Source organism: Carcharodon carcharias, chromosome 8 (genome assembly GCF_017639515.1).
Source record: "Carcharodon carcharias isolate sCarCar2 chromosome 8, sCarCar2.pri, whole genome shotgun sequence".
In the NCBI taxonomy this organism is placed as follows: Eukaryota; Metazoa; Chordata; class Chondrichthyes; order Lamniformes; family Lamnidae; genus Carcharodon; species Carcharodon carcharias.
The window spans coordinates 164,326,250-164,339,805 of NC_054474.1; the positions used below are offsets into that span (position 1 = coordinate 164,326,250).

The 13,556-nt window shown below is 42.9% G+C and overlaps 1 protein-coding gene across 6 annotated transcripts in view; it reads left to right on the top strand.

Annotated features, from left to right (window-relative positions):
• Positions 1 to 13,556, top strand: part of fbxw2 (F-box and WD repeat domain containing 2) — a 38,725-nt gene that overhangs the window by 6,581 nt on the left and 18,588 nt on the right. The window contains exons 2-3 of one of the 6 annotated variants that reach the window (XM_041193591.1): positions 5,295 to 5,474; positions 11,420 to 11,584. The exons of 1 other annotated variant lie outside the window; for it this stretch is intronic. In XM_041193591.1, the coding sequence (XP_041049525.1) occupies positions 11,530 to 11,584 (55 nt within the window). In that variant the 5' untranslated portion in view covers positions 5,295 to 5,474; positions 11,420 to 11,529. Of the gene's footprint in view, positions 1 to 5,294; positions 5,475 to 6,638; positions 6,795 to 11,419; positions 11,585 to 13,556 lie in introns of those variants that run through there. 4 more of the 6 variants (XM_041193592.1, XM_041193595.1, XM_041193596.1 and 1 more) reach the window with 4 other exon arrangements.

Below are 13,556 nucleotides of genomic sequence, written 5' to 3' on the forward strand. Positions count from 1 at the left end.
AATTTTCTGGCTTTGTACGTCCAGCGAGGAACACCAGGCAAACATAATGCATGGGATTCCCTAAACATTTAATTTTCATGGTTAAAAACTACGTATCACATGGCCCTGAATTTCTAACATGTAGGCGACTCCCCATTGGCAGCATTGAAGTTGAAAAATGATCGCTATATGTTGATTTTTGAGTTGTAGAATAATTCTCTCGTCAGCTCCAATGGATGATTTTTGACAGGTTATCACATTCATCTGATAGCTTTTAATTGTGACACTATTTAGCTGCCATTGATGCTGTTTTCATCTTACTGAGTGCACAATACATGCTGCTATTGCGAGCTGCTTTTTCTTTTGCTTCACAAGGATGCAAATTTATTTATATATCTGATAGCGAATGGCTCTTCATGTTAATGTTTGAAAGGAATTGGTCCAAGAGTTTGTGTTTTAGTAGTTCCCAATCAAATAATCATGAACTCATCAATTTTACTTTAAATTATGGTTAAAATAATGTGCTTCTGTCAACATTGTACTGTAACTTCATATCTGTTACCATTGTAGTTATTAAAGCTCTCAATGCTGTATCAAATTATGTGTTTCCTGACTTTCTTCCCAAAGCTGCACATTTAGTGCAATAATGATGTCAAATGTTCATGGCACAGTTCAGTGTGGTGCAAAATTGGTCTTCCGGATTCAATTTTTGAAAATAAGCAGTCAAAACCATGAGGTTTTCCTTTTATTTTACCTTTTCTTTTATTTACCTGGAGTTAGCCATCTTCCTGCAAAGAGTGGAGAAGAGCTATAAAACCTGTTCATTTTACACAGCCCTATTATGACACAGCTGATAGTAAAGGCTGAGTTGTTCAAATCCCAGAGTAAACTTGAAACAACTGTCATAACCCATTTTTGCAATTTGTTAGTTTCGAGATGCAGGCTTTGAATTCAGTTGTTAGAAGACTACTGAGTCTCAAGAGGTTTTTTTTATAAAACTAAATTAAACATTCTTAAACATTGAGAACAAAATTAAACAATCTTCAGCCAGGAGTGCCAAGTAGATGATCCACCTTGGCCTCCTCTGGAGGTCCCCAGAATCACAGATGCCAGCCTTCAGCCAATTTGATTCACTCCACGTGATATCAGGAAAAGACTGAAGGCACTGGATACTGCAAAGGCTATGGGCCCTGACAATATTCCGGCAATAGTACTGAGGACTTGTGCTGCAGAAATTGCCGTGCCCCTAGCCAAGCTGTTCAGTACAGCTACAACACTGGCATCTACCCGGCTATGTGGAAAATTGCCTAGGCATGTCCTGTACACAAAAAGCAGGACAAATCCAACCCGGCCAATTACTGCCCCATTAGTCTACTCTCTATCAGTAAAGTAATGAAAGGGGTCATCAACAGTGCTATCAAGCGGCACTTGCTTAGCAATAATCTGCTCACTGATGCTTAGTTTGGGTTCAGCTAGAGCCACTCAGCTCCTGACCTTGTATTAGCCTTGATTCAAACATGAACAAAAGAGCAGAATTCCCAAGTGAGGTGAGTGTGACTGCCCTTGACGTCAAGGCAGCATTTGACCGAGTATGGCATCAAGGAGCCCTAGCAAAACTGGAATCAATGGAAATCGGGGAAAACTCTCTGCTGGTTGGAGTCACACCTAGCACAAAGGAAGGTGGTTGTGGTTGTTGGAGGTCAGTCATCTCAGCTCCGGGACATCGCTGCAGGAGTTCCTCAGGGTATTGTCCTGGGCCTAACCATCTTCAACTGTTTCATCAATGACCTTCCTTCCATCATAAGGTCAGAAGTGGGGATGATCACTGATGATTGCACAATGTTCACACCGTTCGCAACTCCTCAGATACTGAAGCGGTCCATGTCCAAATGCAGCAAGTCCTGGACGATATCCAAGCTTGGGCTGACAAGTGGCAAGTAACATTCACGCCACACAACTGTCAGGCAATCTCCAACAAGAGAGAATCCAACCATCGCCTCTTGTTGTTCAATGACATTACCATCACTGAATCCCCCACTATCAACATCTGGGGGTTACCATTGACCAGAATCTGAACTGGACTAGCCATGTAAATACTGTGGCTACAAGAGCAGGTCAGAAGCTAGGAGTTGTGCGATGAGTAACTCACCTCCTGACTCCCCAAAGCCTGTCCCACAAGTCACAAGTGAGAAGTGTGATGGAATACTCCCCACTTGCCTGGATGAGGGCAGCTCCCACAACACAAACTTTCACTCCCTCCACCACCGATGCACAGTAGCAGCAGTGTGTACCATCTACAAGATACACTGCAGGAATTATCCAAGGCTCCTTAGATAGCACCTTCCAAGCCCACGATTACTGCCACCTAGAAGGACAAGGGCAGCAGATAGATGGGAACACCATCACCTGGAAGTTCCCTTCCAAGTCATTCACCATCATGACTTGGAAACGTATTGCCGTTCCTTCATTGTCACTGGCTCAAAATCCTGGAACTCCCTTCCTAACAGCATTATGGGTCTACCTACACCACACAGACTGTAGTGGTTCAAGAAGGCAGCTCACCACCACCTTCTTAAGAGCACCTAAGGATGGGCAGTAAATGCTGGCCCAGCCAGCGAAGCCCACATCCCATGAACAGATGAAGAAAAATTAATGAAAGATTGTAAGCACACACAAGTCTACAAGATTACTACAATAATAACTACAAAAATCCCCTAATTAATCTGACTCTCAGGTAAGGCAACAGTAAAACACACAGATTTAAACAGACCCTGGCAAAGCACAGCCTGGACAGTCCCATTCAAAGTGAAAAAACAAAAACAGAATTACCTGGAAAAACTCAGCAGGTCTGGCAGCATCGGCGGAGAAGAAAAGAGTTGATGCTTTGAGTCCTCATGACCCTTCAACAGAACTAGGTGAATCCAAGGAAGGGGTGAAATATAAGCTGGTTTTGAAAACTTGGAAACATATCTTGGAAACATAAACTTTTCAAAACCAGCTTATATTTCACCCCTTCCTTGGATTCACCTAGTTCTGTTGAAGGGTCATGAGGACTCGAAACATCAACTCTTTTCTTCTCCGCCGATGCTGCCAGACCTGCTGAGTTTTTCCAGGTAATTCTGTTTTTGTTTTGGATTTCCAGCTTCCGCAGTTTTTTGTTTTTATCTCCCATTCAAAGTGATTTTGTTTCAGTTCTGGGTCCTTGCAGATAGACTTGAGGCTTACAGCCTGGGGGTTTTAGATCTTCAAATCCATCCTCCTTTTACCAACAGCCTTCTCTTCCTTTGTACACATTTTTCTCTTTGAATGCCAATTCTCATTATCACTAGGTTTTTTTTTTAAACTTTATATCTTCTAACAAGAAAACCCTTTCATAACACCCACTTTACTAGTAAGCTTTTTAAAAAATAACAACATTGTTTCTGATCTTCATCTGGTTAGGTGTAATATTCCACCCACTCTTTTGAATGCTCTATTTAAAAATGCAAATTACCCCCTTTACATCTCACCACCTATTACCCTATGTTTATCTAATTACCATTTCAAACCTACTTCTCTTCTATACATCAAAGCCTCTAGACCAGATGGCTTTAATCCAATTAAGACACACGCACATAGACACAGGCACCACTAAACTCTATTTTAAGATAATGTCCAATTACATTATAGACATTATTATATCTTCTTGACAGCCCTTGATCATAAAAAGTTGTGGGTATCCTTCTTTTCCTTCATTTTGAAGGCACTTGTGTTCTTGGTTGTGCAGCCAAAGGATAATTTATTCTAAAGAGAAATGAATCATATACTCTCTTTCATGATTTGAACTCAGGAAAAGTAGATTGCTGCCTAAGGCATTTCCCATGGCTACCAGGCCAGGTCAATAGACTGGAGTTTTGAATCATTTTGCTGGATTATAATTGCTTTACTTCCAAGTGTAACCCATGACAGAGAAACTTATGGCTGTCCTGTTCAGCAGGAACCTGATCCAACTTTGTAGATTTTGCATAAAGCAGAGAACTTGAAAGTAGATTAGCAATAACACTGTACCTGGTTAGAACAGAAGACCAGTTCCCTATGTTCCTGAATTAAGTAACTCTGGAATGAGGTAGACATCTCAATCTTTATCCTGTGAAGATGTTCAGTTCCTGCATTGCTGACTAGGCCATCTGACCTAGTGTTGTCACCACGTTTATTTATTTTGTACTGATAGTTCAGTGTAGGAGGGAACATGTATAAGTCAATATGATTTAATGTTTGGTGACAGGCATATTTGCTCTTAATTCATTTATATTGCTTTGAACGTTACCATTGCGAGCATACATCAGATGCTAAATAAGTCAAATTGATGTTTGTAGACACAGTCCAAATCCGGAAGGACAAAATCTATAACCTTCTTGTGAGAACCACACAACTTTTTATACAATGCCCACTTTAACTGTTACTCATTCAGTTCAAATGGAAGCCGGCTGAGAGGTATACACTGGTTTGGACAAAATTTCGATTAGCCACAGATGTTTACCCCCCCCCCCCCCCCCCCCCCCCCCCCCCCCCCCCGCCCCACAGGTCGTGGGGGCGCACCGTCTCTATTTAACCCCCCCCCCCACCTCAGTTGGGGGGGTGCATCGGCCCAGCCCCCTGCTCGCTCTCTCTCTCTCTCGTGGCTGCGCACCGTCCCTCCCACCCCATGCTCTTGGCGGGATGCCGTCCCTCCTCGCTCTCTCTCACTTTCAGTGGGGGCGCCTCGCCCTCTCGGCGAAACAGAAAATTCTGGAGAGAGTCGGGGAGAAACAGAAGTCTGTCAGTTTCATGCATTACGGATTTTAAGGGCTGTAACATTGACTGAATCCTCTGTTTTTTCTTTATATAGCTGTTGTTTGACCAGCTGATTATTTCCAGTATTTCCTATTGTTTCCAGATTTCCAGCATCCATGGTATTTTGTTTATTGTTTACTATCCATTCCGTTATACAAAACTGCTGTTTCTGAATGACTTTGCTGTTGAAAAGGACCTTCTTGTGGTTTCAATCTTGGCCTGGGTTCTCCCTCTCATTCTGCCTGACTGGATGCCGTGCCTACAGACTCTATGCTTCATGGCGAGAGCTTTGCAGTAAATCCACTTCCAGTCAGTTGTGTTTAATCTAAACTTTGGCAGCCTGTGATCCTTGCATCATTGAACATGAGCATATAGCAGCAGCATTTGTTTGTCTCTTCAAGATGAAGAGCTGCAGGCAGGCAGCACTAAGGTTCAAGCGAATAAAGGCTAAAGGTTTCACTCTCTTTTATATGTTCAATTAATTGAATTTCATGTTGGTTCAGAGAAGAATACTGACCAAAGCACTGGGAGATCTCCAGATGATGGCCTTGGCTTAACATCTCATCCGAAAGACAGAATGTCTGACAGTGCAACTCTCCTTCAGTGTTACAGTCAAGTGTCTGCCTATATCATATGCTCAAGCCCTGGAATGTGATTTGAACTTGTGACCTGCTGACTCAGAGGTGAGTGCGTGATCAGTTGAACTGGTTTTGCAGGAGTAGTGCAGAGAGTAACCTTAAACTGGTAGAATGTCAGTAGATGAAGAGAATTTATTACTTTCGGTCTTGATCTGTGTGCAGTAGCCAGTGAATGTGTTTTAAATAAACTGCTCTGTGAACAGAGAAAACAATTACAGCTGTGAGGAAGGATAATATGTTAGAAGGATCGTATGGATTGAGCTTAGAAACAAAAAAGGGGCAGTCACATTACTGGGTGTGTACCACAGACCCCCAAACAGCCAGACGTAGATAGAAAAGCAAGTATATAGGCAAATCTCTGAGAAGTGCAAACTAATAGTGCAGTAATAGGGGATTTTAACAACTCCGGTATTAACTGGGATAATTTTAGTGTGAAAGAATTTGAGGGAACAGAATTCTTAAGGTACATTCAGGTAACTTTTTTGGCCAGGATGTAGCAAGTCCAACAATCGAGGGAGCGGCTCTGGTTTTAGTTTTAGGAAATAAAGCTGGACAGGTGGAAGGGATGACAGGGAGAGCACTTTGGTGGCCGTGCTTGTAATTAGGTTAGTTTCAACATAATTATTGAAAAGGACAAAGATAAAACAGGAGTTAAAATTCTAAATTGGGGCAAAGCAATTTTACGAAGCTGAGGAGTGATTTGACAGAAGTGGACTGGAAATAGCTACTTGAAGGTAAATCAGTGTCAGAGCAGTGAGAGGCATTCAAAGGGCAGATTCGAAGGGTTCAGCGTAAACATCTTACCACAAAGAAAAAGGGTGGGACGGCCAAATCTAGAGCCCCTGGATGTCAAGGAGCTTATGTGGTAAGATAAGGCAGAAAAGGAAAGCTCATGTCCAACACCAAGAACTTAATACTACAGAAAGCCAAGAGAGGCATAGAAAGTGGAGGGGTGAAATCAAGAAGCAAATTAGGAAAGCAAAGAGAGAACATGAAAGAATATTGGCAAGCTAAATCAGGGAGAGCCCAAAGATGTTTTATCACCACATTAAAAGTAAGAGGATAACTAAGGAAAGAGTAGGGCTCATAAAAGACCAAAAAGGTAACTTATGTGTGAAGACAGAGAATGTGGGTATGGTTCTTAATGAATACTTTGCATCTGTTTTCACAAAAGGGGGACGATGATGCAGACATTGTAGTTAAGGAGGACGAGTGCAGAGTATTGGATGTGATAAACTTAGGGAGAGAGGACACATTAAGGGGATTAACATCCTTGAAAGTGGATAAATCACCAGGGCTGGATGAAATGTACCCTAGCTGTTGCGGTGTGTCTGATTATCATTTTCCAATCTTCACTGGATACAGGTGAGATGCTGGAGGAATAGAGGCCTGCTAACACTGTACTTATGTTTAAAAAAGGAGCAAGAGATAGACGGAATAATTACTGACCAGTCAGTCTGACCTCTATAGTGGGAAATTATTGGAATCAATTGAGGGGCAAGATGAACTATCACTTAGAAAGGCATGGATCAATCAAAGACAGTCAGCATGGATTTGTTAAGGGATGCTCGTGTCTGACTAATTTAATCTGAATTTTTTGAGGAAGTAACAAGGAGGCTTAATGGGGGGAGGTGCAGTCGATGTGGTCTACATGGATTTTAGCAAGGCTTTTGACAAGGCCCCACATGGTAGAATGGTTAAAAAAAAAAGCCCATGGAGTCTAGGGGAATGTAGCAAGCTGGATACAAAATTGACTCACTGGCAGGAAACAAAGGGTAATTGTTGATGGGTGTTGTTGTGACTGAAGGCTGTTTCCAGTGGGGTTCCACGGGACTAAGTCCTTGCTTTTTGTGGTATGTATTAATGATTTGGATGTGTAAGTAGGGGGATTGATCAAGAAGTTTGTAGACAACACAAAAATTGGCCGCACAGTTGATAGCGAGGAGGATTGCTGTAGACTGCAGGAAGGTATCAATGGACTGGTCAGGTGAGCAGAAAAGTGGCAAATGGAATTCAACCCAGAGAAATGTGAGGTGATGCATTTTGGCGAGGTCAAACAAGGCAAAGGATTGCACAATAAATGGGAGGATACTGAGAGGTGTAGAGGAAGTGCAGGATCTTGGAGTGAATGTCCACAGATCCCTGAAGATAGCAGGGCAAGTTGATAAGGTGGTTGAGAAGGCATATGGAATCCTTTCATTTATTAACCGAGGCATAGAATATAAGGGCGAGAAGGTGATGCTGGAACTATGTGAAACATTAGTTAGGCCACATTGTGAGTACTGTTTGCAATTCTCAGCACCTCATTACAGAAAGGATGTAATTGCAGGAGAGAGGGTACAGAGGAGATTTATGAGGATGTTGCCAGGACTGGAAAATTGCAGCTATGAAGAAAGATTGGATAGGCTGGGGTTGTTCTCCTTGGAACAAAGAAGGCTGAGGGGAGATTTGATTGAATGTACAAACTTGAGGGGTCTGGATAGAGTCGATGGGAAGGACCTATTTACTTCAGCAGAAAGGTCAGTGACAAAGGGGGCATTGATTTAAAGTGATTGGTAGAAAGACTAAAGGGAAGATGAGGAAGAATCTTTTCACCCACAGGATTGTGGGGGTCTGGAACACAGTGTCTGAAAGGCTGGTAGAGGCAGAAACCTTCAACTCATTTAAAAGATGTCTGGATATGCATCTCCAGTGCTGCAACCTGCAGGGCTATGGACCAAATGCTGGGAAGTGAGATTAGGCTGGGTGGCTTGTTTTTCGGCCGACATGATGGACCAAGTGGCCTCTTTCTGAGCTGTAAGCTTTCTATTCTATGATGTCGAAAGAGGTGTCTGTACAGGTAGTAGATGCATTGTGGTCACCTTTCAAAATTCTGTAGACCCTGGAATGGTTCCTGCAGATTGAAAGGTGGCAAATGTAACCCCGCTGTTTAAGAAAAGAGGGAGGAAGAAAATGAGAAACTTCAGACCTGTTAGCCTGACATCAGTAGTAGGGAAAATGCTAGACCCTATAATAAGGGATGTGTTAACAGGACACTTGGAAAATAATGGTAGGATTGGGCAGAATCAACATGGATGTATAAAAGGGAAATCATGTTGAACAAACCTGTTGGAGTTTTTTGAGTTTGCAACTAGCAGAATAGATAAGGGGGAACCAGTGGATGTGACATATTAAGATTTTCAGGAAGCTTTTGATAAGGTCCCACACAGGAGGCTAGTAAACAAAATTAGAGCACATGGAATTGGGGGTAGCACACTGACATGGATTAAGAACTGGACAAAAAACAGAGTAGGAATAAATGAGTCATTTTTAGGCTGGCAGGCTGTGACTAGTGGGGTATTGTAAGGATCAGTGCTTGGGCCCCAGCTATTCGCAATCTATATCAACGATTTGGATGCGGGGATTAAATTTAATATTGCCAAGTTTACCGATGACACAAAACTAGGTGGAAGTGTGAGTTGAGGAGGATGCGAAAGACACTTCAAGGGGATTTGGAGAGGATGACTGAGCGGGCAAAAAGTTGGCAGATGGACTACAATGTGGAGAAATGTGAGGTTAGCCACTGTGGCAGGAAAAGCAGAAATACAGGGTATTTCTTAAATGGTGAGAGGCTGGGAAATTTTGAACTTCAAACGGAGTTTGGCATCCTTGTTCATGAGTCACTGAAAGCTAACGTGCAGGTACAGCAAGCAATTAAGAAGGCAAATGTTATGTTGGCCTTTATTACAAAAGGATTTGAGTGTAGGAGTAGAGATGTCTTGCTGCAATTATAGAGAGCCTTGGTGAGACCACACCCAGAATATTGTGTCCAGCTTTGGTCACCTTACCTAAGGAAAGATATAGTTCCTATGGAGGCAGTGTATTGAATTAACTCCTAGGATGGAAGGATTGTCCTCTGAGGAATGATCAAATAGATTGAGCCTTTATTTACATGTGTTTAGAAAAATGAGACGTGATCTCATTCAGACATACAAAATTCTTACAGGGCTTGACAAGGGTAAATGGCTGGGGTGCCCAGAACCAGGGGACTCGATCTCAGAATAAGGAGCAGGTCATTTAGGACTGAAATGAGGAGGAATTTCTTCACTCAGAGGATGGTGAATCTTTGGAAATCACTGCCCCACAGGACTGTGGAGGCTCAGTTGCTGAGTATGTTCAAGAATGAAATAGATAGATTTCTACACAATAAAAACGCCAAGGGATATGAAGATATTTCAGGAAAATGGTGTTGAAGTAGATGATCAGCCATGATCTCATTGAATGGTGGAGCAGGCTCAAACGGCTGAATGGCCTACTCCTGCTCCTATTTCTTATGTTCTCATTTTGCTCACCTTATTTCTGCTTGAAACCAGGATGGTATTGGGTGGAATGGAGTTTCATTTTCTCCTGACCAGTTAACATTGCTCCCAGATCTCTGGCGAAGATCATTCCTGGCAGCTTGAGCTGCCATCAGCAACAGGCAGGAGGCTCGTGAATAAATGCAAAATAGAGCCATGCCAATGCAATTTCCTCACCCTGCTTTCCAACTAATACCACTGCCTGTTCCCACTCAAAAGCCAAGTGCCTTGTATATTCTGAGGGAGTCATTTTGTATGGTATGTGAAGCAACTCTCAGCTGCTTGCAGGTAAACCTATTTGGAGTTTTGGTATCATATTTATAGCATTAGCTTGTAGGTATTTTGTCATTGAAGTTATTGTACTTGCCACTGTTTTAGACTCTGAACTATAAAGGGACTTCAGGCATCACAGTTGTTTTATAATCATCTGCCTGTTGCCTTATTGAACACGTTTGTCAGTATCCTCATGACACAAAAGAATGGGGTGATGGGGTACGTGATGATTGCAGGATTCGCCCAAATCCAAGGTGTTTTTGCACCCACATCACCTTGTGGGCTTCCTCATACTGTATGACTGTGTTCTTGAATAACGAGGAGTGCCACTTAATGAAGGTTCAACAGGTACGTGTTGACCAGCAGCACATTGTGCAAGCCTGAGCCAACTTTCCTGGCAATTGCCTTGAGGTTTTTAAATTGTATCACTTGGCCATTTTTCCACAGTTTTCCTCTGTGCAGCACATTAAAAGGTGGCTTCTTGAGAGCTATCTCCTACATACGTGGTTTATGCCACCTCTTAAGAACCCATTGTCAACACAGAAATTCACAACAATCAGAACAATCAAAGTCCACATCTATCATTAGAGTGCTCAAACAATGATTCAGATGTGTGGCCCTGTCCAGTGGCTTCCTACAATGCAGCCAAATAATAATGCATCTTATTGTGTTGTGCTGTGTGCTGCATGATTTTGAAAATGTTCATGTGTTGATATGAAACCACCATTGTGGGGAGCCTTGAGCATGATGAGGGAGTGTACACTGATGGCACAAAGGATGGTGAGGAAGTTTTTAACTATTGCATGTATCCAGAGCTGTTTGGCAGTAGCTTATTAAAGAGAGCTTCAGTGGAGGAATCTGCTCCCTTGCATTAACAGTCTTGACTAACACATATACTCGTCCTTCCACATCACCATCAGCATCTGCCCAAATACCAAAATTACTGTTTAGGTGATCCAATGTTGGAAGATCAACAGCTACTACAGAAACACTCTCTCTATAGTGTTACACTGTGATTCAAATGGTTCACCTACAATTTGTCACCACTGTGTGAGCCCCTAATGTCTGTATACTATGCTCTTTAATGCATCAACAAGGTGCTTCCCCAATAACTGCAATATGGGTGGAGGTAGGTAGCTCTGGATCAATCAGGGAGTCATGTGATGTTGACGATTAGTGAACACTAGGAGCTGTGGACTGAGAGCCTATCTTCAGAGTTTAAAAATTCACCATCTGTGGGACCAGCTTGGCATAGTTAGCTTTCTGGCATCATTGTGGGTATTGGTTTTCAGGGTTTGCAAAGGTGTAAAAATATTATTGTGTGAGATGGAATTATTTTCCATTCCCATTGCTTTAACTGCCACTGTTACTGATCTACAGGAGAGCAGATGAGTAGCTCGGTGATCTGAGTGAAGCCCCTGTCCATTTGATCTCCAAACCTGCCCGAGGCAGTGAAGATGGGTTGAAGCCAAAGTTTGCACAACTCCAATATGAGTGTCCCTGCAAGATGCTATTATTCTGATGCTCTGTGCAATGGGCATCAAGGTGACTACATGGTTGAATGCAGAATATTGATGATATGTGAGAACACTTACATTGCTGTCTGACAAGTTTTTACCATCCCCCGACAGGTAATTCAGTGCCTTCAGCAATTGCTGGAGCATTGAAATCTAATTCAAAATGACAGGACGCTGAAGCTTGCATCTGTGTCCTAAGACCATAAGACATAAGAGCAGAAATTAGGCCATTCGGCCCAGCGAGTCTGCTCCGCCATTCAATCATGGCTGATAAGTTTCTCAACCCCATTCTCCCACCTTCTCTCCGTAACCTTTGATTCCCTTACCAATCAAGAACCTATCTATTTCGGTCTTAAATACACTCAATGACCTGGCCTCCACAGCCTTCTGTGGCAATGAATTCCATAGATTCACCACTCTCTGGTAAAGAAGTTTCTCCTCATCTCTGTTCTAAATGGTCTTCCCTTTACTCTGAGGCTATGCCCTCGGGTCCTAGTCTCTTCTACTAATGAAAACATCTTCCCCACGTCCACTCTATCCAGTGTATTCTGTGAGTTTCAATCAGATCCCCCCCCCGCCCTCATCCTTCTAAACTCCATCAAGTATAGACCCAGAGTCCTCAAATGTTCCTCATATGTTAAGCCTTTCATTCCTGGGATTGTTCTCGTGAAACTCCTTTGGACCTTCTCCAGGGCCAGCACATCCTTCCTGAGATACAGGGCCCAAAATTGCTCACAATATTCTAAATGTGGTCTGACCAGAGCCTTATAAAGCCTCAGCAGCACATCCCTGCTTTTATATTCTAGTCCTCTCAAAATAAATGCCAACATTGCATTTGCCTTCCTAACTACTGACTCAACCTGCAAGTTAACCTTAAGAGAATCCTGGAATAGGACTCCCAAGTCCCTTTGCACTCCAGATTTCTGAATTCTCTCCCCATTTAGAAAATAGTCTATGCTTCTATTCTTCCTACCAAAGTGCATGACCTCACACTTCCCCACGTTGTATTCCATCTGCCACTTCTTTGCCCATTCTCCTAACCTGTCCAAATCCTTCTGCAGCCTCCCTGCCTCCTCAATACTACCTGTCCCTCCACCTATCTTTGTATCATCTGCAAACTTAGCCAGGATGCCCTCAGTTCCTTCATCTAGATCATTAATGTATAAAGTGAAAAGTTATGGTCCCAACACTGACCCTTGCGGAACTCCACTAGTCACCGGTCGCCATCCTGAGAAAGACCCCTTTATCCCCACTCTGTCTCCTGCCAGACAGCCAATCTTCTATCCATGCTAGTCCCTTGCCTCTAACGCCATGGGCTCTTATCTTACTGAGCAGCCTCCTGTGCGGCACCTTGTCAAGGGCCTTCTGGAAATCCAAGTAGATAACATCCATTGGCTCTCCTTTGTCTAACCTACTTGTTACGTCCTCAAAGAATTCGAACAGATTTGTCAGGCATGACCTCCCCTTGATGAAACCATGCTGACTTTGCCCTATTTTACCATGCACTTCCAAGTATTCTGAAATCTCATCCTTAATAATAGACTTTCAAATCTTACCAACGACTGAGGTCAGGCAAATCAGCCTGTAATTTCCCGTCTTTTGCCTCACTCTCTTCTTAAACAAGGGGGTTACATTAGCGACTTTCCAGTCCTCTGGGACCCTCCCTGAGTTCAGTGATTCCTGAAAGATCACCACCAATGCCTCCACTATCTCTTCAGCTATCTCCTTCAGAACTTTGGGGTATAATCCATCTGGTCCAGATGATTTATCCATCTTCAGACCTTTCAGTTTTCCTAGCACCTTCTCCTTGGTAATGGCTACCATATTCACCTCTGCCCCTTGACTCTCTTGAATATTGGGGATGTTACTCGTGTCTTCCTCCGTGAAGACTGACGCAAAGTACTTATTCAGTTCCTCTGCCATTTCTTTGTTCCCCATTGTTACTTCTTCAGCGTTATTTTCCAGCAGCCCAATGTCTATTTTTGCCTCTCTCTTACCCT